Consider the following 26439-nt stretch of genomic DNA (forward strand, 5'->3'; position numbering starts at 1 on the left):
AAATGATTTGTATCAGCTTGGACTGAAAGGGACAGTGACAGTACAACGTGAAGAGAGGTCTTTAGACCCCTGCACAACTATAGACAGGAAGCAGCTGAGAAAATGATTTAACTGTAAACATGGGTACCTTTTATGGAGATGGAAGGATAACTCAGAGGATGGAGCCAAGAGCCCAGTGGATGGAGAAAAGAGCCACTGAGTACTCTCAGGAAGTTGACAGAGTCCTAATCAAGGAACCGGCAACATTTACCCAGTTAGATTTCAGAATTTCTGTGGACCAGTGACTACTATGTGCCTTTCATTGCTCTCCTCTTTGAAGGGAAATGCCTATAGAGACACAGTTTCCCATGCCTCTCTCATTGCATGGGATGTATGTGGTAGTGGTTAGTGCAGATCTCCTGTCTTTTTAATTCACAGACCTTCATATGGAGAGGAACGACTTGAGTTACACCCAAGGAACTGCATCCAAGAGCTCATTTGCTCCAGGACCTCACAAGATTCCGGACCTTAATGCTGTATTGGAATGAGAACTTTACAGGGGTCTGGGGAGGGGATGAGTGTATGCTGCATGTAAAAAGAATGTAAAACAATTGTGGCCAGAGGGTGGATTCTGGAAGTTTTAAAACATGGGCCCCAAATTATTTAACTCTCCTCCCATCAATCTGATTCTGTGGCTGCTTGACTAATAGAATACAGTGCAGAATAAAGATTCTGTATCAGTTTCTGGTCCCAGGCCTTACGTGTTTAAAAAAAAAAAAGATAGTTGTTAAAGATGGTAAGCAGATTTTATTCAGGACGGTGACTGGTACAGGGATGGCTGCAATGGGATTTTGCAGTGGGGGAGACTGGGCTCAACCTCAAATACAGCATGGTAATTGGGAATTTAGAGCCAAAGAGCAGTGTGGGGGGTTAGCAGATGGAAATTCACTAAGAGGAAACATCAAAGGTAAGGGGGTTTCTGGTTAAACCTATCTAACAGGATTCTTGTTGAAGGTAGTCCAGGGTGATCAGATATTACCTAGGTCAGCGGTCCACAACTGACCAGGGCACCAGGGACCGGTTTCGTGGAAGACAATTTTTCCACGGCTCGGGGGATGGTTCAGGCAGTAATGCAAGCGATGGGTGGCTGTGTGTGTGTGGGGGGGGGAAGTTCAGGCGGTAATACAAGCGATGAGGAGCGGCAGATGAAGCTTTGCTTGCTTGCCTGCTGCTCACCTCGTGCTGTGCGGCCTGGCTCCTAAGAGGTACCGCTCTGCGGCCCACAGGTTGGGGACCTCTGACCTAGGTGATGATGGAGGCTAAGAAACCTAATCAGTTACGGAACTAGAGGGTTCCTAGAATGACCTAGTGGGGTTCTTGCTAAACCTGAATTTTACAGATGGGACAGGAGGTCAGCAGATTGACTAAAGTTTGATCAAGCAAAGAATCTTTGTCCTAAAACACCAGCAACTGCTACTTCCTGTCTTTTGGGACACTAGCTTTTGGAACCCGTATGCCACGCTGTGAGGAAATCAAGACCACATGGAAAGGCCACGTGTAGGCATTCCAGCAGGCCCAACTGAGGTCCCGGTCCACAGCCAGTATCAAGCATCAGACATGAGTATGGGAGCCCTTGACATGATTTTAGCTGCAGTCATAGGAGAGGCCCTGGATGGGAATCCCCTAAGCCCAGTGAACCCCAGAAGCAAGAACAATAACAACAGCGTAATTGCCATCTGTTCCTGCGACCCAACCCCTCCTTTAGTTCAAGCTCGCCAAACCACTCACGGGAATTAGCAGTTGAGGGAACTTTCCGGAGCCCTTCCTCGGGAGTGATGATTGGCTTGCACTCACGTCAATCAAGACTTTCTGCCCAATGGACCTTTCAGCCTCCAGACAGGGTGCGAGCCTATTGGCTAGCACAACCGCTCTCTCCATCTGTAGTGTGGGCAAAACCCAGAAAGTACCCACAAAGACCACACGGGATAAAAACACCTCCAGAAGTGGCGTTTAGGGCGGCTTCCTACAGTGCGGTCCAATGAACTCTTTCTTTTGGCAGCAACTTCAGTCCTCGAGCCCGCCCAAAAGGAAGAAGATCTTGACTGGTTGTTTAGCACAGGGGCACAGAGACTCACGGGAGCCTCGACGAAGCGCTTGCCGTTATTGTTCAGATCGCCTGTCAATCAGCGCGCCTTTCTGGATGGGCGGAAACTGGGGGCCCTTTGGCACCGCCTCTTCCTGGGCTGGTGTGTAGGGAGGTCGCCAGGCCGCAGCGGCTGGGAACCTGCCGCGTGGGCGGGGCCGCGCTGCACGGCCCTACAGTTGCTTCAACGTGAAGCGTCGGGAGTGCAGCGAACCTCGGGGCCGTGAGAGGGGGGCTTGGCCCGGTGCGAGCGCGGGGGCGGGGCCGCGGCCGGGGCGGGGCTGGAGGAGGCGGAAGCGGCGAGCGAGCTGGAGCCGGAGCCGTAGCGAAGCCAGCGTCCGGGCCGGCGGGACGGCGTCGGCTGGGTTGGCCGGGGCGGCGGGGCGCTAGAGCCGGGGCGGGCGGGCAGCGGGCCGGGGGTCGGGTGACGGGCGGGCTGAGCTCCCGCCCCCGCGCGGTCCCGGGGAGGATGCGGCCGGGGGCCTCGGGGCGGGGCGGGCGGTGGCGGCGGCAGCGCTAGCGGCGCAGGGGGTGGGCGGCGGCGGCATGAGGCGCGGGGCCGGCGTCCGCGGGAGGGAGGCGCTGCCCGCGGCCCGGCCGCTCCCGCTGCAGCTGCTCGCCGGGTTCGCCGTGCCCTGCCCGCGGGGCCCTGGCTGTTCTCATCCCGGCCGCCGCCCGGGCTGCCGCTGGTGACCACTCGCCGCGCCGCCGGAGGCTTCACCCGCGCCCTCCCCCAGGACGCGCCCGTGGAGCTCCGGCCTCTTCGCCCCGCTCGCGGAGGCCGCGCTGCGCGCCGGGCGGCGGCGAAGCCGGAAGATGGCCTGGGTGCTCAAGATGGACGAGGTGATCGAGTCCGGGCTGGTGCACGACTTCGACGCCAGTCTCTCGGGCATCGGGCAGGAGCTGGGGGCCGGCGCCTACAGCATGAGGTACCAGTGCCCGGGCGCGGGCGGGCTGGCGGAAGCCTCTGTCTCCTTGGGAAAGGCCTGCACGACCCTGGGCCTCTGACCGCGCCATGGAGCCCTGCGGGCCTCTGCCCGCGGCGGGGGCCGGCGACGGAGGGCGGCCCCGCAAGCTTTGGCCCGGGGACCGCCCCTGAGGGCTGCATTTTTGCTGTAAAATATGCCCCGCTGTTAGGATGGCTTGAGTTGGGGGAAGGGACTTCCTTGCCTTGCAAGTGATTTACAAGTCACTTAGAGCTGGAATACTGTGTACGAAATGCTAGGACTCGTGTTGGGAGAACACTCTCCAGGGTTTTGGCATTAGTTCCTATTCTGTTCTACATTGTAGTCTTTATTGGCTGCAAATTTTAATCACTTGATATTCCAATAGTAATTATCATAAGTGAAAGTAGCCACAGGGGGGAAAAGCACATTAAACTTGGGTTTTTTAATTGTCTCAAAGTGAAGTTTTTCACTGGGGGGACTACCCTCTGAGGCTGTTTCCTTTTGAAGAAGGCTTTAAGATGCACTGATTGCACCACAAACAAGAGTTTGTTTAGTCTCAGCTGTCTGAGACTAAAGCAGCCATTCATTTTGTTTAATTTTGATAGGTTGAAACAGATCTGAACTTAGTCTCTTGCCTTTATCCTGAAGAACACTGGGTTTTTCCTATCAGTTTGGCAGCTCTGTATTTTTTTTTTTAGCAGTTTTATGGAAATATAGTTTACTTAGTATACGTTCACCCGATTAAAGTGTAAAATTCAGTGGTTTGGCAGTTTTTCGTAAATGCGAATTAAATGAGATTTTGCGAAGAGACTCTTTAAAGTAATGACTGATGTCTTTGACGAGCTGTCCAGTTTCCCAGTACCTTTCATACCTCTCACTGCAGCTCTGGGGGAGGACAGGGAGCATTAAAGTCCTGAAGAAGAATGACTTCTGGGTCAGAGCAGGCCTTGGATGGTAGGGGCTGCTCCCTGAAATAATTTGGCTTTTAAATCTTAAACAGAAACTCTGAGCTGAAAAGTGGAGATGTTTCTTAGGGTGTGGAAGCACATGGATGAAAGCTTCGGGTCGCCGGTCTCTGACCCTGATTGGGTCTGTGCTGGTCTGCCTGAACTTGGCACTTCCTCTCTCTGCAGCTGTGCAACTTGAGGGCTCTGGATGAGGTGGCTTATTTTCTAGAACAACTGTCTTAGTGTTGAGGAAATTGAGCTACTGAAAGTCATAAGGTCACCCCAGTCGGCAGTACAAGAGGCACTGATTCACAGTGAAAACGTGTGGGCCTCAAGGGCCATGCTGCTCCTTGAGACCCTGGACTTGCAGTGAAGGCAGAAGAGGGCAGGTGAGGCAGATTCAGTGTTTCTTCTCAATTATGGTTAAGTGAAGGTTTGCTGCTGAGAGCTTTGCTTACTGAGGGTTATTTTGAGCTTTTACTTTTTTTTCTCGAGTTCTGTGTGTTTCAGTGATTCAGCCAACTAGTGAACTTTTGTTTATGGTCTAGAAGGAAAATCTTGATATTAAACCTTTTCATTACCTTGTCCTTAAAGGTATTTTCTGACATCTTTGTAATTCTGTGTCTTTTTACAACACTTTCCATGGGGACTTTTTCCATTGATTGTTTTTGGTTATTGGTTATATGGTATGTGTCACTTAATCTGAATTTTCTAGTATCTTTGAAGGCAAATACCATTTTTAAGGAGCTTATTTAGTTTTCTGTACTTAATTGGGTCCTCAAGAGGAGCCAGGAGAGTACTTGCCTCTTACAAATTCAAGGCCCATTATTTCAAATACAAATTTAGGAAAACTCCAAGATTGCTTTGATCTGAAGAAGGTCTGAAGAAGGCTTTAGGCTGTTGCAGTCCTCCTTTGATGGCCCTTAGGCTTCCCACGCCCAGCCCTGGAGCTGGGGAGTGCCCAGCCTCCTCTCTGCAAGGGCAATGGCCTCCTTTCCTCAGGCATCGGGGAAGCGGGACATTCCCGAGCTCCAGGGAAGTAAGGCTCATGATTCTTGTCTGTTTCATCTGTTCTCTCAAATTCAAGAAATAAACTTTAGGCGCTAAATTTGAAATTATTGGAAAAGTGACGTCTTGATAAAAATTTGCTCTGGAGGCAGCTTTGCATTTTTCTTTCAAAGTGAAGTATGCTTGAGGGACTTCCCTGGAGGTCCAGTGGTTAAGACTCTGCGCCGGAGTGGTAGGGGAACTAAGATCCCACCCGCCACGCAGTGTGACCAAAAAAAAAAAAACCCAAATTGAAGTACGCTTACTGTATTTGCTTTTTGTATGGCTTAAACCAAGAGGTATTTCTAAAGACTTCTTTAGGAAATGATTTCTTCAGCTTTGAAGGAAGATAGCATGAAAGAAACATGTGGTTTCTCTCAGTAGTCTAACAATTTAGAAATATATATTTGCATTGAATGATGTAGGCTGATAGTATTGGGATATGATGAGGCTAATTTCTGGTAAAATCTTTGCTTCCCTTATTTTTTCTACACTCGTTCTCATTGTCTGTGTTCTTCTGTGTGTACTCTGGTACCCCATTTGTATGTGAGGCATAGGCTGCTGCAGATTCTGTTTGAAATGAGGCAGGTCATAAATGCTTTTTAAAATCTTAGTTACAATATCAGGAGTCTAGAGATGGTTGAAGAGACCCTAGAAAGCTAATAGACCAATCCTTTTCTTGTAAGTGTTTAAACCAAAGTTTGTAGTTGTTAAAGTGATTGTCAGTGGCACCACCATTCCAAGTGAGGACTGAGTTTCCCCTCACTAAATGAAGGCCGAAACCCATTGTAACTTGAAATCTGGGTCATTCATGTTTTGTGAAGTAAGGAGCAGATAACCAAAGGACTTGAAAAAGTAAAACTCATTAAAACTCTCCTAGGAGGGTCTTTTGGGCCACCTGGTAATTTTATTTCCATCTTAAGTGTTCACATGAAATGTATAATCTATAATAAGTTAACTTTCAGGATTTAACGAGTAATTTGAAAAATAAAAGTAATGTGAATTCTTTATGCATAAAAACTTTTTTAATATTAAATTATTACTTTACAAAGGGCATTGGTCTGAGCCCTCTTAAACTTCACTATGGTATACATCTGTTTTGAAACAAAAGGTATACTTCACATATTCTTAAGTGAGAGGTACATTCATAGTTTACAAATAATTTGCTAAATCAAAACTGGTTTGGGGTGAAGACAGATTTCCTATGTTGATTGAAAGATTAAAATGTCAGTTTATAGACCCTTTGAGGTAATGGGAAAATTTTAACTTTGATCAGTGTTAAGTTAGTAAAAGATTACAAAGGATATGGTTTATTATGTAGCTATTAATAGCTTATAATTTTCTTTGGGTCTCATGCTAAAGCAGAATGTCCTTGAGTAGGTGACATTTCTTGGAAGTATAGAAAATTTTCAGGATCAGTGAAATTTGAACAATTTATTAGGGTGGTACCTGAGACTGCTTCCAGAATCGGCAATAATTTCTATAAAATTTCTCATTTCAAATTTTAAAAACTTTTTCTGGGTTTAATCTTGAAAGACTTTAATAAATTGTTGATAAAAAAAGATACTCACTTCAGAGTATAGTATCCGTATTTGTTATTACCTTAAAGCAGGGATTGGCAAATCTTTTCTATAAAAGGCCAGATAGCAAATATTTAAGGCTTTGTAGGCCAGAGGGTCTCTGTCACTCTGTTTTGTTTGTTTATAACCCTTTAAAAAAATGTAAAAACCATTCTTAGGTCCTGATTGTACAAAAACAGGCCAGCTGGGTTTGGCCTTTGGGCTGTAGCTTGCTGACCCCTGCTGTAAAGGCTAGATTCTAATAATATACTTTGATTGCCTTGGAAAAACATTTGCTGAGTATTGAAACCTTATATTCAAAAAATAATTTTTATGTAGACTAAGAACTCAGCTAATTTATGTACCTCCTATTGTTTGTCCATAGATTTTATTGTGTTCAATTTTTAAAATCAGGTGTTCTCTCCCCGCACTAAGTAAGATTCAGTACAGTTTATGCCCTTCAATCAGGGCTCTTTGAAACTTGGTAGTTTATTGATACGGTCTCATAAATGTGATGTTTCATCAGAGTGACACTTATTAGTTTGCTAGGACAACTTGAACATTTACTTTTGGTGGAAATACTGTCTGATGGTTCATCTTATTTTGCTGTAATTTCTGTGACTGAATTTAAAAGAAGTTCTGTAATATTTATTTTGCTTGCTTTGGGACATATCTGATACATGGTTGTGAAATTCTTCTGCGTTGAACCTTGGTAGTAGAGTCTTTTTGTTTTAAACTTTCTGAGTTTGAGTTAGGAGTTTATGTTTACAAGTTAAAAAGATTGTGTAGATAGTTGACATATACCCTTTACCCAGCTTCTACTTCCATAACTGGAATACAGTCTTCAAAACTGCCTTGGTGCAGAACTGTTACCTAAAGTGCAAAATTCATTTGAATTTCACAGGTTTTTCTTCTCTATTGCCCTTTTTCTAGTCCAGGTTCCAATCTAGGATCCCATATTGCATTTAGTCTTTACCTCCTTCAACAACAATTCCTTAGTCTTTCCTTCTCTTTTATGACTCCGACACTTCTGCTATGTAATAGTCAGAACCGTTGTTTTTAAACACATAAAAATTTTTTGGAAGCAACAATAGAATACCTGTGAATACTATTTAGCTTTTAAAGGATCTCTGTCATTTTAGCAGAATGATTTTTTTTAAAGGCTCATTTTTATTTTATTTTATTTTTTAATTTTATGGCTATGCTGTGCAGCATGTGGGATCCTAGTTCCCTGACCAAGGATTGAACCCACGCCCCCTGCATTGGAAGTGCAGAGTCTTAACCACTGGACCTCCAGGGAAGTCCCAGCAGAACGATTTTGAGTAGAGTAGGACCACTGTTGATGTCATTCATTTATAGATTACTTTGTCTCAGTCTACCTGAATAGAATGGTATGCTGTGTCCTTTGTAGTCTCTTCATAAGCAAGAACTTTTAAATTTTATTAATTCATTTGAAATAACAATTACAAACCATTATATATTACCACAAATATATTTTATTAAAAAACTTTTTTCAGAAACAAAACACTTTGTGAGAAGAGTAGTATTGTCTTACACTTACAAATTTCTTTTTTTTTTTAACATCTTTATTGGAGTATAATTGCTTTACAATGGTGTGTTAGTTTCTGCTTTATAACAAAGTGAATCAGCTATACATACACATATATCCCCATATCTCTTCCCTCTTGCGTCTGTCTCCCATCCTTCCTATCCCACCCCTCTAGGTGGTCACAAAGCACCGAGCTGATCACCCTGTGTTATGCTGCTGCTTCCCACTAGCTATCTGTTTTATATTTGGTAGTGTATATATGTCCATGCCACTCTCTCACTTTGTCCCAGCTTACCCTTCCCCCTCCCTGTGTCCTCAAGTCCATTCTCTAGTAGGTCTGCATCTTTATTCCCATCCTGCCCCTAGGTTCTTCATAACCATTTTTTTTTAGATTCCATATATATGTGTTAGCATACGGTATTTGTTTTTCTCTTTCTGACTTACTTCACTCTGTATGACAGACCCTGGGTCCATCCACCTCACTACACATAACTCAATTTTGTTTCTTTTTATGGCTGGGTAATATTCCATTGTATATACATATGCCACATCTTCTTTATCCATTCATCTGTTGATGGACACTTAGGTTGCTTCCATGACCTGGCTGTTGTAAATAGAGCTGCAATGAACATTGTGGTACATGACTCTTTTTGAATTATGGTTTTCTCAGGGTATATGCCCAGTAGTGGGATTGCTGGGTCGTATGGTAGTTCCATTTTTAGTTTTTTTAAGGAACCTCCATACTGTTCTCCATAGTGGCTGTATCAATTTACATTCCCACCAACAGTGCAAGAGTGTTCCCTTTTCTCCACACCCCCTCCAACATTTATTGTTTGTAGATTTTTTGTTGATGGCCATTCTGACTGGTGTGAGGTGATTCCTCATGGTAGTTTTGATTTGCATTTCTCTAATGATTGATGTTGAACATTCTTTCATGTGTTTGTTGGCAGTCTGTATTATCTTCTTTGGAGAAATGTCTGTTTATGTCTTCTGCCCATTTTTGGATTGCGTTGTTTGTTTTTTTTTTAATATTGAGCTGCATAAACTGCTTGTAAGTTTTGGAGATACATCCTTTGTCAGTTGCTTCATTTGCAAATATTTTCTCCCATTCTGAGGGTTGTCGTTTCGTCTTGTGTATGGTTTCCTTTGCTGTGCAAAAGCTTTTAAGTTTCTTTAGGTCCAATTTTTTTTTTTTTAATTTCTATTTCTCTAGAAGGTGGGTCAAAAAGGATCTTGCTGTGATTTGTCATTGAGTGTTCTGCCTATGTTTTCCTCTAAGCAAACTTCTTTAATATTTGGTGTAGAAAAGCAGATGGATTCTCTTATCTGCTATCGGAATATATTGTTTTGGTTGACATATGTGAAGAAAATCCAGCCTCACGTAGATATGTGTTTGGAAAAGGGGAGATTATTTTAATAGCCCTTTCAGATCATTTTGGAAAGTCGTCTGATAATATACCAGCACTTGAAAAGTGGTAGTTTCTTAAAGTTACAATGTGGACTCTGAAACTGTATCAATGTACTTTTTGTACTGTTACATTAGAATCGATTTGTCTGTTTTGAACTTTGATTGGGTCTCTTACCCTGAGTAATTTTGAAATATGCATGCATTGGTCATTTGGAAAATAATGATTTCTTGAGTTATGCAGATCTTCTAAATGTTGACATTTTTCTCTTTGCAGTATCAAAAAATCATATTCCTTAGTATCACCACTGTCCCATCAGAGAAAGTACATGGTGGAGGGTGCAGATTTTATCATTGGTAACAAATGCTATCACAGTTGTTTTACTCGAAATGATAGGCTCGTTTTATTCATTTTTGAGGAAATTTCTGTCAGATACTCAGGTATGAATAATCATAGTTTGTCAATATTTATTTCAAGTAAAAATGATATTCTGTGAGAGAAGCTGCTAGATCAGCTCACAGATCATAATTTCGTAAAAAACTTTTCCTTGAGACAACCATTGCACTTAGATGTGCAGCAGAAATACCTTATACCTACCCAAGGACCAATATTTAATAAAATTAATACTTTTTATACAATGACTGCTAGTGTAGCTTGGTGCCACTGCCTTGATTCATGCCAAGGCACCTGCAGTTTTAACCACCATCGGTTTTGTGCAAATGTCAACTGAGTGAGAAAGGCAAATAATGGTTCAGTGTTATCCTGAGAATAGGTTTGACCTCCTGAACCCTTGAAAATCTCAGGGTCCCCAGGATTCCATGGACCACACTTTGAGAATCTCTGGTCTAATGTGTGCCTAGAGTTTGGATACTTAAAATATTTTCTATTAAATTAAAAACAAACTAGAGTTCAGAGAGTCCTGGTGTCACTCAACAAAGGGCAGAGCTGGGATTTGAAGCTCCAGAGTTGGGATCTGACCTCCACTTCTTTCCATTGCACCCTTTGCTGCCCACCAATGAATAACTGAGAAGTCTTCTCAAAGTAGAAGAAAATAATCTTTCTGGATAGGAGAAAAATCAGTTGGGAATGCCATATATATATATATATATAGATAGATAGATAGATAGATATAAAATTTATTTATTTTTCTTGTTGTAGCTTTTTTTATTCTCTTTTTCTTCTCTTCAGGACCTTGCTGAACTTATTAGTTCTAATAATTTGTAGGATCTCAGACTTCCTAGTTGATATCTTTAAATAATTATAGATTTATTTCTTCCTGTGTAATCTTTTTTTTTTTAACATTTAGTTTTTGGCTGCTTCGGGTCTTAGTTGTGGTGCACGGGCTCTTCTTTGCAGTGAGTGGGCTTCTCTCTAGCTGTGGTATGTGGGCTCTGTAGTTGCGGCATGTGGGCTTAGTAATTGCAGTGAACAGGCTTAGTTGCGCTGTGGCCTGTGGGATCTTAGTTCCCCGGCCAGGGATCGAACCAGCGTCCCCTGTGTTGCAAGATGGATTCTTAACCACTGGACCATCAGGGAAGTCCCACTTCCTGTGTAATCTTCACATTTCATTTTCTTGCCTTAGTGTGTGGTCTAGCCTTCACTGCAGTGTTGTTTAGAAGCACTAAGAACTTGAATCTTCAGTCTTCTTACTGATTAGAGAATGCTTCCAAAATTTCATAAATAGGTTGTCTCTGTTTATAGCTGAGATTGGTCCTCAATTTTCTTTTCTTTTCTTTTTTTTGGTTCTCCTGTCCTTTTAAAAAAACATTAAGGCTGTATCAGCTTCAAGTGAGCAGGAGAGCGTTCCCTTTATGACCTAAACTTTTTTTTTTTTTTTTTGCGGTACACGGTCCTCTCACTGCTGTGGCTTCTCCCGTTGCGGAGCACAGGCTTGGGACGCGCAGGCCCGGCGGCCATGGCTCACGGGCCCAGCCGCTCCGCGGCACGTGGGATCCTACCGGACCGGCATGAACCCACGTCCCCTGCATCGGCAGGCAGATTCTCAACCACTGCGCCACCAGGGAAGCCCTGAGCTAAACATTTTTGTGTGAGGTGGGACTTAACTGTTTCTTCAAGGTTTTGTGAAGCTCACCTGGAATACAGCATTTGGTGATTTTAATGTTTTTTTGTTTTTTTTTTTTGCATGTGTAGATGTTTGACTGCCTGTGTAATTTATTTAATGGGCATAGGAAATATACAATTTATCTGTCTTACCCAGCTGTGGGAATTTTTTTCCAGATTTTTTTTTTAACTGATCTCCATGATGTTTGTGATTACTCTTTCTTTCATTCCATGTATTGCTTGTGTCTTTTCCTTCTTCTGTGACCTATTGCAGAGGTTTGTCTATATCTAGTGTTTTGTAAGAAATCAAATTTTAGTTTTGTTTTTCTCCTCTATTGCATTTTCTCTTTTATTTTTGTCGTCTTCCTTCTTGTCTTGATTATGCTTGTTATTTTCCACCTTCTTTAGTTAGGTGCTTTGTCCTTGGTTTTTGGTGTGTGTTTTCTAATAGATGCATTTACAGCTACATATTTATCTGTAAGTCTGTCTCCCAAGGTTTTGTGGGTTTTTTTGTTTTTTTGGCTGCATTGGGTCTTCATTGCTGCGCACGGGCTTTCTCTAGTTGTGACGAGTGGGGGCTACTCTTCGTTGCAGTGCATGGGCTTCTCATTGCAGTGGCTTCTCTTGTTGTGTAGCATGGGCTCTAGGCACACAGGCTTCCGTAGTTGTGGCACACAGGCTCTAAAGCGCGGGCTCAGTAGTTGTGGCGCACAGGCTTAGTTGCTCTACAGCATGTGGGATCCTCCTGGAGCAGGGATTGTACCCGTGTCCCCAGCATTGGCAGGCGGATTCTTAACCACTGCGCCACCAGGGAAGTCCCTCTCTCCCAAATTTTGAAGGCAGTACCTTTGTTTTCATTCAGTTCTTTTGTTTTCTTTATCTTCTTGTAGTTTTTTATATATTCTGGATACTAGCCTTTGATTATGCATATATGTCACAGATACTTTCTTCTACTCCTTGGCTTGCCTTTCCATTCCCTTTATGTTGGCTTTTGAACAGAAGTGCTTGATTTGGATATGGTCAGATTGACCAGCCTTTTCATTTATAGTTAGTCTTTCCCTGCTCTGAGGGTATAAAGATATTCTTATAGTCTTCTCTGAAGATTTATTACTTTACATATTCCATCTAAGTTTATAATCTCTCTAGAGTTCTGTTTTTTCTCTTCTTCTGTTTTTGGTGTAGTATGAGAGGAGGCCAGTTAATTGCAGTTATCCTTGTATGAATATGCAGTTTACCTAATATAACTGAAAAGACTGTTTACTTCTTAACTCTTTATATTGCCATTCTGTTATAAATCCAGTGCCCATCAAGTTCTAAATGTGGTGTTCTGTTTCCAGATTATGGATTCTGTCCTTGTGTTCCTGGGGATACCCAACTAGATCATGTTTTGTCATGGTTTGTCATTATCTCTTGGATTTGACTTGTTAATACTCAATTTAGGAGTTTTGCATCTATATTTATAGTTGAAATGAACTTTTCATTTTCTTTTCTAGTTTTGCTTGTACCTAGTTTTGATTTCAAAATTACCTAAGTCTTCATAAAATGATTTCGGAAGTATTTCCTCTGCTTCTGTTCCGTTGAAGGGTTTGTGTAAGAGCTGCCATTGAAAGTTCGCTAGAACTCGCCTGTGAAAGTTTACTCTGGAGGAATATTAACCACAATATCAGTCTCTGTAGGATTATTTTTTAAAGCTTTTTATGTGTTTTTTTTTTTTGGCTGCTTTGGGTCTGCGTTGCTGCACGCTGGCTTTCTCTAGTTGCTGTGAGCGGGAGATACTCTTCATTGTGGTGCGTGGGCTTCTCATTGTGGTGGCTTCTCTTGTTGCAGAGCACGGGCTCTAGGCACGTGGGCTTCAGTAGCTGCGGCACGCGGGCTCAGTAGTTGTGGCATGTGGGCTCTAGAGCACAGGGTCAGTAGTTGGGGCACGCGGGCTTAGTTGCTTCACGGCATGTAGGATCTTCCAGGGCCAGAGATAGAACCCGTGTCCCCTGCATTGGCAGGTGGATTCTTAACCACTGAGCCACCAGGGAAGTCCTGCTTTTTATGTCTTGAAGAAAGCTTTGGTGTTTTTTCCTAGGGAGTTGTTCATCTTATCCATATTTTCAAATATGTTGGCATAAAGTTGTTAGTATTCTCATCTTATTAGTTTTTATATTGTTAGTTATATCTTTTTTACTCATACTGATCAGTGCCTTCTCTTTTTGATCAGTCTCTCCTAGACATGTATCTCATTTTTCAGGGCACACTGGACCAGTCCTTTTGTGCACTTGATTCTTGTTTGTCAGGAGTAGGAGAAGTTCCAGATTTTTAAAAAATTTATTATTTTATTTTTGGCTGCACTGGGTCTTTATTGCTGTGCATGGGTTTTCTCTAGTTGCGGCGAGCAGAGGGCTACTCTTCATTGCAGTGTGCAGGCCTCTCATTGCAGTGGCTTCTCTTGTTGAGGAGCACGGGCCCTAGGCACGTGGGCTTCAGTAGTTGTGGCTCATGGGCTCAGTAGCTGTGGCTCGTGAGCTCTAGAGTGCAGGCTCAGTAGTTGTGGCACACTGGCTTAGTTGCTCCGTGGCATGTGGGATCTTCCTGGACCAGGGCTTGAACCCCTGTCCCCTGTACTGGCAGGTGGATTCCCAACCACTGTACTACCAAGGAAGCCCCACTACTACTGTCTTAATTCTTGGTGATTTCAAAAGATATTTAAATGGGACTTCCAGTAACGTGACACTTCTGTTCCTTGATTATCTTTCTTATAATGACATGATCTCAGCTACTCAATCGTATGGTCATAGGTTAGACCTTGGCAGTACCAGTCATGCAGCCGACCTGTAATCTCAAATTCGGAGTTCATCTGCTGCCCCCTGCCCTTCACTCGCTACCTCATTACCCTCCTCCTGCCATCACTGAACCCATTAAGATCTACAGTCACTGATGCTGCTCTCAGTTCACTGCTCCTTACCCTCTTGAACTCCTGTTTTCTTCCCCAGCCAGTTTAAGTTTCCCTGGTCAATCATTGTAATTACTTTTTGCATATACCTTTGTCTCCCTTGACCCCCTCTTGCTTTATTCTCCTCTCCTATTTTTTTTTTTTTTTTTTGCAGTACGCGGGCCTCTCACTGTTGTGGCCTCTCCCGTCGCGGAGCACAGGCTCCAGACGCGCAGGCTCAGCGGCCATGGCTCACGGGCCCAGCCGCTCCGCGGCGTGTGGGATCTTCCCGGACCAGGGCACGAATCCGTGTCCCCTGCATCGGCAGGCGGACTCTCAACCACTGCGCCACCAGGGAAGCCCCTCTCCTATTTTTTATTTTAATAAAACTATAACCCTGATTAAATCTGATTCTTCACCTCTTAGGTAGCTGAATGTGGCTCTAGGAAAGCACTGATTGGGCCTCACTGGAAGTGCATGACCTCAGCTCTCAAGTGCATCCTTTTGCTGCTCAGTGGTCTCACCTCAGTGCCCTTGTCCAGTCCCTCTCCAGTCCAGTTCCTTTCCAGCTCTCCGTAAGGATGGGGTGGCTCCATCTCAGACCCACAACTCTTCCTCCTAGGGCCTACTTTCAGTTGATTTCCGTACTTGGTACTTTACTGAGAAAATTGAACTTCCACATGACTGTACTGGCTTATAAGTTTTTCTTGGTGTATTTAGGTGTGGTTTTTAAAATTATTTATGTTTCTTTGGTTATTTGGGGTTCTTGAATCAGTGAATTAGTGTATTTCATCAATTCTGGAATTCGCTTATTAGCCTTTATCTCAAATATTGCCTCTACCCCATTCTTTTCTGAGACTTCACTGTAAAAACTTCTCACTTTGTCTTTTCTTTCTTAACATCTCTTCTGCATTTTCTATCATTTTGCTCTCCATGCTGCCTTCTGGATAACTTCTTTTACCTATATTCCAGATTCCTTATATATCTTCATTTGTGTGAGCTGTTATTAAATGTGGGTTCTTAATTTTAGCAATTTTATCTTCCGGTTCTCAAAATTCTATTTGTTCCTTTACAGGTTTGCTGTCCCTTGAAATTTCCTGTTCCTTGCAGATCTTTTCAGGCTTATCTTTTATTTCTTTCAACAGAGTAAGCTTAATTTTATCATACGGGTACAGTAATTCTGGCATCTTGAAGTCTTCAGTGGGTATTGGTCCATGTCCAATCAGGAAAAGAGAGAACACTGAGATGTTTCAAGCAGAGAAGGATTTAGTGAAGTATTTGATTGCAAAGGTGCTAGAAGGGTTCAGGGAGGAGAGTTGGCTGCGGGAGGCATGGCTGCTGATGCCCTGAGCTCTCCTGCAGCTATGTTTGCCTCTTCTGCTCTTTCCCACTCCCTTTTAATTTCCCACCAGTGCTGCTTCCCTTTGGAGCAACCTAGGAAGATTCCAGCTGGCAAGAAGTCTTGTATATGTAGTTTTCAGGCCTCTAACTCTGCAACAAAGGCAGAAAAGAACTGAATACCAACAGACAGAGTCTTCTGTTGGTTCGTGCTCCTAAAGTCGTGTTTGTCTTTGTGTGCCTGGTTATTTTTGGATACTTGCATTTCAGAATTACTTGGAATAATTCAAAGCCTTGAGTCTTTTCATCTGCTTGTCAGATCCCTGGGCGGCCTACCTGTCTGGGATATGAGATGACAAAATCAGGTGAATACCAGAAATTTCTTATGGTTCAGCCTGGTAGAAATTATGACAAATTATCTGGAGACCTAGTTTTTCATTTTAGTAATAATTGATTACCAGTGCTACAATTCATTCATCAATTTAACAGATATTTGAGCTCCTTCTTTGTGCTAGATGCTGGATTTAGTCAGTAAAGAGAAACCAATTTGGAGGGTGGTTATATACTTATGGAGGTTACAAATTTAAGTCCCGTATACTGTTGGAAAATGAAACGCTTTATGGATAGAGCAGGAAAGGGGAAACTGGGAGTACAGATGGGAAGATTACAGTTGTCACTGGAAAGGTGACATTTGAATGAAATGAGCCAGTAGGACATCAAGCAGAAGAGGGGCCAATGCAGAGAGGCCCTGGAAAAGGCGGGGAAGGAGACTGGCTGAGGCAGAGAGACGGAGGGTGGGTAGGTGAAAAGGAAAGAAGAGCAGATTGAGTAGGGCCTTGTTGGACCTTGTAGGGACCCTGGTTTCGAAAGTGAGCTGATGGAGAGAGTTCAAAGGAATGAAATGATCTGAATTCTGTTTGAAGAGGCTTTCTCTGGCTGCTGTGTTGGTTGGAATGCATTTTCTTTCTAATTAAGTAAGAAATTAATTGGGATTTCATTAACAAATGATCTCTATGTGTTTATATGTTAAGTTTATTCAGGAGTCTTTTAGCACCTACCATGAGCATAGTAGCCTATAACCAAGTGAATAAAATGGTGGTTGCGTTATAGAATCTGAAGCAAATAAAATTTTATTTACTATGTGTAACAGTTTACTTACAAATAGCCATTCTTATGCAGTCTTATATCTTATTTTGATGACCTGTATGTAATGATCAACCCAAGCAGTTAGTGTTAAGATCTTAAAATTATTCTCCATGTCACTTTTTAGTATAATTAACTAAATGCATCTGAGTTATAGCTCTCATCTCATTTTTTATTTCTTTCTCACCAAGAGAACTTTTTTTTTTTTTTTTTGGCTGCACCATGTCGCTTGTGGGCTTTTAGTTCCCCGACCAGGGATTGAACCCAGGCCCTCAGCAGTGAGAGCATGGAGTCCTAACCACAGGACCGCCAGGGGATTCTCTCACGAAGAGAACTTGAAACACTTACATATATATGACATAGAATATGTATGTATTTTCATCTACCATGGAGCCACTTTGACTGCTATGGTTGTTTTTAATAAAGAGAGCTGCTCTGAATCTTAAAGTACCATTTGCAAGTTTCCTGAAAAGTTTTTATATCTGCTCCAAGGTTTTTATCCCTGTCCTGGAGGAAGACTGGGGACCACTCCTGACTATGTGTTCCTCACTTATACTTTTGACTTAGGAGTGTTTTGACAGTTCCTAGGTATAAATAAAGGAGGAGGAGAATTAGTGGGTAATTCAGTCCCTGACTAATCAGTCTGGTGCTTTAATAGAAATGTATGTGGGAGGAGGGAATGCAGGGTTTCCCTTTCATTTCATTCATTTCCACATTTTGCTTTTAAATTGAATTTAATTAAAATGGGGTAGCCAGATATCTGAGTCAGTTAACAGCTTGTAAGAAGAAATAAACAATTCAGACAAGCCTTTGCTGTTCTTGTTGTTATAGTAGTTATTCATTTGGATATTTTGCTGTTTTACCTTTTATTGAGGAATGGACGTAGAAAAACCATCGATATATAAATGTACAGCTCAGTGAATTATCTCAAAAAAAGAAATACCCACCCTTCATATGTTAATGGTGGGAACGTAAAATGGCGCAGTCACTTTGTAAAACAGTTTGGCAGTTTCTCAAAAAGGTAAAGAGTTACCATATGACTCAACAATTCTACTTCTAGGTATATATCCAAGGGAATTAAACATGTCTACACAAAAATACATGCAAGTGTTCATAGCAGCATTATTCATAATCAAAAAAATGGAAACAAGCCAAAGGTCCACCCTCCAATGATGGATAAACAGAATGTGGTATATTCATACAATGGAATATCATTCAGCCTTAAAAAGGAATGAAGTACTGATACATGCTACAACATGAATGGACTTGAAAACATACTAAAAGAAGCAAGTCACAAAAGGCCACATGATTCTTTTTGCGTTAAATATCCAGAATAGGCAAATCCGTAGAGACAAAGCAAATCAGTGGTTGCCAGGGTTGGGGGATAGGGAGTGACTGCTAAGGGTATGAGATTTCTTTCTGAGGTGCTGAAAATGTTCTGGAATTAGATAGTGGTGAAGACTGTACAACTCTGTGAATATATTTTAAAAAACACTGAATTATACACTTCAAAAGGGTGAATTTTGTGGTATGTAAATTATACCTCAGCTCCTTTTTTTTTTTTAAAGGCAAACCAGACAGAGCCATGTGTGTTTAACCACCAAAGTTAACAGAATATAGACAGTACCCCAGAAGACCCCCCCATCCCCCTCCCGATCAATGACCCAAGTTATTCTTGGAGGGAAAAATAGCAGCTGTTTCTACTGCTACTGTTTGCTTCTCAGAAGAAGCCATTGTTGTAGACTAAGTATGAAGCTTTATGCTCTCAGCGTTTAGCTAGGACCAGCAGGGAACTTTTTGTAAAATACCATTTAATCAAATGCTTCTTTGTGATTTCATGGTGCCAGTGTGACCTACCTTTCAAAACAGGTGGCTATGTACTCTTGCTTTTATTTATTTTTTAATAGAAATGAGTTTAAAGTTTTTAACTAATTTTTTTCACATAACTTTTTTTTTTTGTACCACATGTATTATTAGCCTGATCTCTTTTGTCAGTAGTTTGGACTTAACTATTAAATATTTCTTATTTTAATGCTCTGCCTAATCGTAGGCACCCCCCCCCAACTCACACTAGAGGTATGGTTTATTAAAACTATCTTTTGGGGGAGCCAGATTAGCATTAATAGTTCTTTTATTCTACATATCATATCTGATCTTAAATTTTAAAACTACCCCTAAATATTTTTATGTTTTTAAATGTTTTAAACCCAGAATAAGGTCAGTGCTGATTTTTGTTTTTGCTTTTCAGCGATGTCTTGGCATTGCCAATTTTCAAGCAGGAAGATTCCAGCCTTCCATTGGATGACGAAACCAAACACCCGCCCTTCCAGTATGTGATGTGTGCAGCAACGTCACCAGCTGTGAAGCTGCACGATGAAACGCTCACATACTTGAACCAAGGTTGGTACGGCTGCATCACACTTTAAGAGTTCACAAAAATCTGAACTAGGGTTTTGGCATTGCAGCCTAGAATAATGGTAATAATTGAAAATTAGATTCTTTTTCTCAATTTTTACAACTTTAGTTGTAAAATTGTAGGAATTTTAGTGTGAGCCAACAAAGCAATTGTTTGTGGAAACTTATTTGCACAAAGAGGGTCTGTGGAACAAGATTTATTACAGGATTTCTTTAGACAAAATCCAAAGGAGGAGCAGGTAATAAAGGATGTCAGTTATTTTTAGGAACATGGTTTCAGTGTGGAACTTGAGAATGAATCAGAAGTCCAGCTAGCAAGGGACTTGGTCTCAGGAACGAAGCAGGTTTGTGCTGGTGATAGAGTCCACCAAGGTGGAGTCTGTGGCTAAAGTAAACTGTGTCAAATCTTGTCTGCACTTAATGAGGATACTATGTTTCGGTGATATGAAAGCGAGAGTGGGCAGAATGGAAAACGGAGATGTGAGGGTAGGATATACAGTTGGAAAGAGGAAAGGATTTTTTTTTGAGGTGCTGTCAGCAGTTTGGGCACTGGCCAATGTGACTTACCAATGTAAACAAAAGTACTTAGTTATGCAGGAATTCATTTGTTGGAGACCTATACTGAAAGCATGTTGGACTCTTATTTTTAAAAAGAATTGAACGTTTTTATTGTTATAAAAATAGTACATACTTCGTAGAAAAATTGGGGAATATGTCAAGGGATAAAGCTGAAAATGGACTTCAGTTACATCCCCCTCAGGAGAACCAGTTAACATCCTAGGTGTGTTTCCTTGTCTGTATATTTATTTTATTTCAACAAAATGGGAATTAACATCTGTTCATTTAAGAGTATATTCTGATTATTTTTCTGTCATTAAATAGACTCTTTAATTCCTCAAACTTTTGGAAGGAACTATAGATTTTAGACTACTTACTAGTGATTATTTCAAAATGTGGAAGAATAGCTTCTAACTTTTCGTTTAACATATTAATTTAGAATTTATGAGGTTTTACTTCAGGTAATTCTAATTTGTAGCCTATGGCAACACTCTGATTTTGTTGTTAATATTATTTTAGGATTTGTTTGGGTAGGCATTCAATTTGAGACTTAAGGTTCTTTCAAATCTGAAACTTAAGAGTCTCTATGGTAGTCTGTTTTAGCTATAAAAGTATGAGAAGAAGCACTGTAGAGGTAAGGCTACAATATTCAGCGTAGCTTTATTTCTAATGACAAAAAAAGGAAATAACCAGAATTTCTCTTACTTAGGGAATAGTTGAATAAGTTACATGTATACCATGGGATGAATGAGCATGTGCACATACACCCCTCTGTTTAAAGAACATTGGATATGTCTGTCTGTTGGCCTGGGAGAATATCCATAACTTACCACTGTTACTGTTAAACTGGATAAAGACATCTCACATTGATAAAAATTGCAGTCCACCATCTATAGTGATAATGTATTAGACCTGCATTCACAGAGTGCTGACTGTGTATGAAGCAGTGTACTGAATACTATACGTATGTTGTCTCACTTCCCACAATAACCTGAGGAGAAGTGTTATTGATCCATTACAGATTTTAAAAACGGAAGCTTAGAGCAGTTGATAGACTTGCTCAATGTCAGTTTGGTCAAGCTTAAATTTTAAAAAATAGTTACTGAATATCTACAGTAGTGTGCACAAGTCTTTTTTTTTTTTTCCACACCGCCTGGCATGTGGACTCTTAGTTCCCCAACCAGGAATCTAACCTGAGGCTCCTGCAGTGGAAACATGGATCCCTAACCTCTGGACCACCAGGGAATTCCCCACAAGTCTTAAGTGTACAGCTCAATGAATTTTTACACAGATCATTCCCTTGAAAATACTACCTATGTCCAGTATTTCCAGTACCCTGGCAGGCTCCCTTGTATCCCCCTCCCAGCTGACACCCACGTTCATGGTGATAGTATAATAAGTGCAAGTGATTTTCTGGCATGTGACTATGCTCCCTGCAGTATTAATGATGAGTATGTTCTTGGTTGTAGAATTGTGTTAATTTACCTCTTAATTTCTCCCAGCCTTTTAAGGGAAAAAAAGTGGAAAAGTGAACTGCATATACAGGCTGCATTTTTGAAAACATATATTTGAATAATCATTAAAAATGCATTTGAGTAACCATAAAGAAATTCTACTTTTATACACTTTTTAAAAAGAAATTATAATACTTTAAACTTACATGAATATCAGACAGTTCTTTCACAGGTTTCTCTCCTAGCATTTATCTCCTAGCATTATATTTTGACAAAAGGTTCTGAACCCAAGATTTTTTGTGAATCCCCTAAATCATTTTCAAATTTTTAATGAATGTATATTTTTCTAAAGAGAGGATCCATAGCTTTTCCTAGATTCAGGCTAAGTTTGAACCTGATTGAGATGTTGCTCGAGTGTCTTTCACCCCACCTCTTTTATTTTTTTATTTTTATTTTTTTGTGGTACGCAGGCCTCTCACTGTTGTGGCCTCTCCCGTTGCGGAGCACAGGCTCCGGACACGCAGGCTCAGCGGCCATTGCTAATGGGCCCAGCTGCTCCGTGGCATGTGGGATCTTCCTGGACCGGGGCACGAACCCGTGTTCCTTGCATCGGCAGGCGGACTCTCAACCACTGCACCACCAGGGAAGTCCCACCCCACCTCTTTTAAACTGATAAGTTAACAAAGGTCCGGACTTAGCAAAGTGTCTTTTTTTTTTTAAATTGAAGTATAGTTGATTTACAATATTGTGCCAGTCTCTGCTGTACAGCAAAGTGACTCAGTTATACACATATATACATTCTTTTATCATACTCTTTTCCATTATGATTTATCCCAAGAGATTGGATATAGTTCTCTGTGCTATACAGTAGGACCTTCTTGTTTATCCATTCTAAATGTAATAGTTTGCATCTACCAACCCCAGACTCCAAATCCATCCCTCTCCCTTCCCCTCTCCCCCCTTGGCAACCACAAATCTGATCTCTGTGTCTGTGAGTCTGTTTCTGTTTTGTAGGTAAGTTCATTTGTGCCATATTTTAGATTCCACATATAAGTGATATATTTGTCTTTCTCTTTCTGACGTACTTCACTTAGTATGATAATCTCTAGTTGCATCCATGTAGCTGCCAATGGCATTATTTTGTTCTTTTTTATGGCTGAGTAGTATTCCATTTTATATATTTACCACGTCTTCTTTATCCATTCATCTGTTGGTGGACATTTAGGTTGTTTCCATGTCTTGGCTATTATGAATAGTGCTGCTATGAACATAGGGGTGCCTTATCTTTTGAATTATAGTTTTGTCTGGATATATGCCCAGGAGTGGGATTGCTGGATCACATGGTAATTCTATTTTTAGTTTTCTGATGAACCTCCATACTGTTTTCCATAGTGGCTGCACCAGCTTACATTCCCACCAAGAGTGTAGGAGGGTTTCCTTTTCTTCACACTCTTTCCAGCATTTGTTGTTTGTAGACTTTTTAATGATGGCCATTCTGACCTGTGTGAGGTGACACCTGATGGAAGTTTTGATTTGCATTTCTCTAGTAATTAGTGACATTGAGCATATTTTCATGTGCCTACTGGTCATCTGTATGTCTTCCTTGGAGAAATGTCTATTAAGGGTCTTATGCCCATTTTTCGTTTGGGTTGTTTGTTTTTTTGTTGTAGCGTTATATGAGCTGTTTGTGTATTTTGGAGATTCAGCCCTTGTGGCATCACATCATTTGCAAATATTTTCTCCTGTTCCATAGATTATGGTTTTGTTTTTTGTTTTTTTTAATAGTTTCCTTTGCTATGAAAAGTCTTGTAAGCTTGATTAGATCCCATTTTTTTATTTTTGTTTTTATTTCTATTGCCTTGGGAGACTGACCTAAGAAAACATTGGTACAATTTATGTCAGAGAATGTTTTGCATATGCTCTCTCCTAGGAGTTTTATGGTGTCATATGTTTAAGTCTTTAAACCATTTTGAGTTTATTTTTGTGCATGATGTATGGGTGTTTTCTAACTTCATTGATTTACATGCAGCTGTCCAACTTGCCCAGCACCACTTGCTGAAGAGACTGTCTTTTTCCCATTTTATATTCCTGCCTCCTTTGTCAAAGGTTAATTGGCCATAGGTGTGTGGATTTATTTCTGGGCTCTCTATTCTGTTCCATTGATCTGTATGTCTGTTTTTGTACCAATTCCACATTGTTTTGATTACTGTAGCTTTGTAGTATTCTGAAGTCTGGGAGAGTTATGCCTCCTGCTTTTTTTTTTTTTCTTCCTCAGGATTGCTTTGGCAATTCTGGGTCTTTTATGGTTCCATACAGATTTTTGGATTATTTGTTCTAGTTCTGTGAAAGATGTCATGGGTAATTTGATAGGGATTACATTAAATCTGTAGATTGCTTTGGGTAGTATGGTCATTTTAACAGTATTAATTCTTCCAATCCAAGACCATGGGATATACTTTCCTTTATTACTGTTTTATAGTTCTCAGTGTATAAGTCTTTCACCTCCTTGGTCAAATTTATTCCTAGTTTTTTTTTTTTTTTTTTTTGGTGCAATTTTAAAAGGTACTGTTTATTTACATTCCTTTCTGGTATTTCATTGTTAGTGTAAAGAAATGTAACCGATTTCTGAATGTTACTCTTGTATCCAGCTACTTTGCTGGATTCATTTATTAGGTCTGGTAGTTTTTGTGTGGAGTCCTTAGGGTTCTCTGCATAGTATCATGTCATCTGCATATAGTGACAATTTTACCTCTTCCCTTCCAATTTGGATACCTTTTATTTCGTTTTCTTGTCTGAATCCTGTGGCCAGGACTTCCAATACTATGTTGAATAGAAGTGATGAGAGTGAGTATCCTTGAGTGTTTTTTTTTAATTTTTAAAAATTTTTTATGTTTTTGGTCACGCTGTGTGGTATGTGAGATCTTTGTTCCGCAACCAGCGATCGAACCCACACCCCCTGCGTTGGAAGCGCAGAGTCTTAACCACTGGACAGCCAGGCAAGTCCCGGGGTATCCTTGTCTTGTTGCAGATTTTCACAGGAAGTCTTACAGCTTTTCACCATTGAGTACTGTATTGGCTGTGGGTTTGTCATAAATGGCTTTTATTGTGTTGAGATATGTTCATTCTATATCCACTTTGGTAAGAGTCTTTTATCATGAATGGATGTTGAATTTTGTCAAATGCTCTTTCGGCATCTTTTGAGATGATCACGTGGTTTTTGACTTTTCTTTTGTTAATGTGCTGTATTACACTGTTTCATTTGCATATGTTGGACCATTCTTGTGAACTTGGGATCAATCCCACTTCATCGTGGTGTATGATCTTTTTTATGTGTTGTTGGATTCGGTTTGCTAATGTTTTGTTGAGAATTTTTGCATCTATATTCATCAAAGATATTGGCCTGTAATTTTCTTTTTGGTGGTATCTTTGTCTGGTTTTGGTATCAGAGTGATGGTGGCTTCATAAAATGTCTTTGGGAGTGTTCCCTCCTCTTCAGTCTTAGGAAGAGTTTGAGAAGAATCAGTATAAGTTCTTTTTTGTATGTTTGGTAGAATTCACCTGTGAAGCCAACTGGTCCTGGACTTTTGTTTGTAGGAAGTTTTTTTATTACAGTTTCTGTTTCACTTCTAGTGATCAGTGTGTTCACATTATCTGTTTCTTCTTGATTCAGTTTTCATGGGCTGTATGTTTCTAGAAAGTTGTCCATTTCTTCCAGGTTGTCAAATTTTTTGGCATATAATTGTTCATAGTATTCTCTTATTCTTTTTGTATTTCTGTGGTATCAGTTGAGATTTCTCCTTTTTCATTTGTTATTTTGTTTATTTGGGTTCTCTTTTCTTCTTGTTGAGCCTGGCCAAAGGTTTGTCAATTTTGTTTACCCTTTCAAGGAACCATCTTTGGTTTTAGTGATTTTTTTTCTTTTCTATTTTTTAGTCTCTGTTTAATTTATTCCCTCACTGATCTTGATTATTTGCTTCCTTCTGCTGACTTCAGGTTTTGTTTGTTCTTCTTTTTTTCTAATTCTTTTAGGTAGTATGTTAGGTTGTTTATTTGAGATTTTTCTTGTTTCTTGAGGAAGGCCTGTATTGCTGTGAACTTCCCTCTAGAACTGCTTTTGCTGCATCCCATAGATTTTATATGGTTGTGTTTTCATTGTTGTTTGTCTCAAGGTATCTTTTTAGTTTCCTCGTTGACCCATTGTTTTTTTTAGTAGCATGTTGTTTAGTCTCCATTTAATCTTTTCTTTCTCATTTCTTTTCCTGTTGTTGATTTCTAGTTTCATGCCTTTGTGGTCAGAAAAGATGCTTGAAGTAATTTCTATACTCTTAAATTTGTCGAGGCTTGTTTTGTGCCCCAGTATGTGGTCAATCCTAGAGAATGGTCCATGTGCCCTTGAAAAGACTGTGTGTTCTGGGTTTTTTTGGATATAAAGTCCTGAAAATGTCAATTCAGTCCAACTGTTCTGTTGTGTCATTTAGGACCTCTGTTTCCTTACTGATTTTCTGTCTGGATTGTCTGTCCATTGATGTCAGTGGGGGTGTTAAAGTCTCCTACTATTACTGTATTCCCATCACTTTCTCCCTTTATGTCCATTAGTATTTATGTTTTGGGGTGTTCCTATATTAGGTGTATATATGTTGCCAAGTGTAAAACCCTCTTGTATTGATCCTCTTGTCATTATATAGTATCCTTCTTTATCTTTCTTTATAGCCTTTGTTTAAAAGTCTGTTTTGTCTGATACGAGTATTGCTACTCCCTTTCTTGTCAATTCTGTTTGCATGAAATATCTTTTTCCATCCCCTCACTTTCAGTCTGTGTGTGTCCTTTGTCCTAAGGTGGGTCTCTTGTAGGCAGCATATTGTAGGCTCCTGTTTTGTTTTGGTTTTTTTTGGCTGTGACATGCAGCTTGTGGTATCTTAGCTCCAATCAGGGACTGAACCTGAGCTGAGCCCTTGGCAGTGAGAGCACAGTGT

General features: G+C 40.9%; 1 protein-coding gene across 2 annotated transcripts in view; it reads left to right on the forward strand.

Annotated features, from left to right (window-relative positions):
• Positions 1 to 2435: 2435 nt before the first annotated feature.
• UBP1 (upstream binding protein 1) overlaps positions 2436 to 26439 on the forward strand; it is a 70602-nt gene continuing 46598 nt past the window's right edge. Inside the window, exons 1-3 of one of the 2 annotated variants that reach the window (XM_082849155.1) lie at positions 2436 to 2487; positions 2860 to 3051; positions 19288 to 19439. In XM_082849155.1, coding sequence (XP_082705281.1) covers positions 2939 to 3051; positions 19288 to 19439 — 265 coding nt within the window. In that variant the 5' untranslated portion in view covers positions 2436 to 2487; positions 2860 to 2938. Of the gene's footprint in view, positions 2488 to 2546; positions 3052 to 19287; positions 19440 to 26439 lie in introns of those variants that run through there. The other variant, XM_082849156.1, reaches the window with a different exon arrangement.

Source organism: Leucopleurus acutus (assembly GCF_964270905.1).
Source record: "Leucopleurus acutus genome assembly, chromosome: 10".
In the NCBI taxonomy this organism is placed as follows: Eukaryota; Metazoa; Chordata; class Mammalia; order Artiodactyla; family Delphinidae; genus Leucopleurus; species Leucopleurus acutus.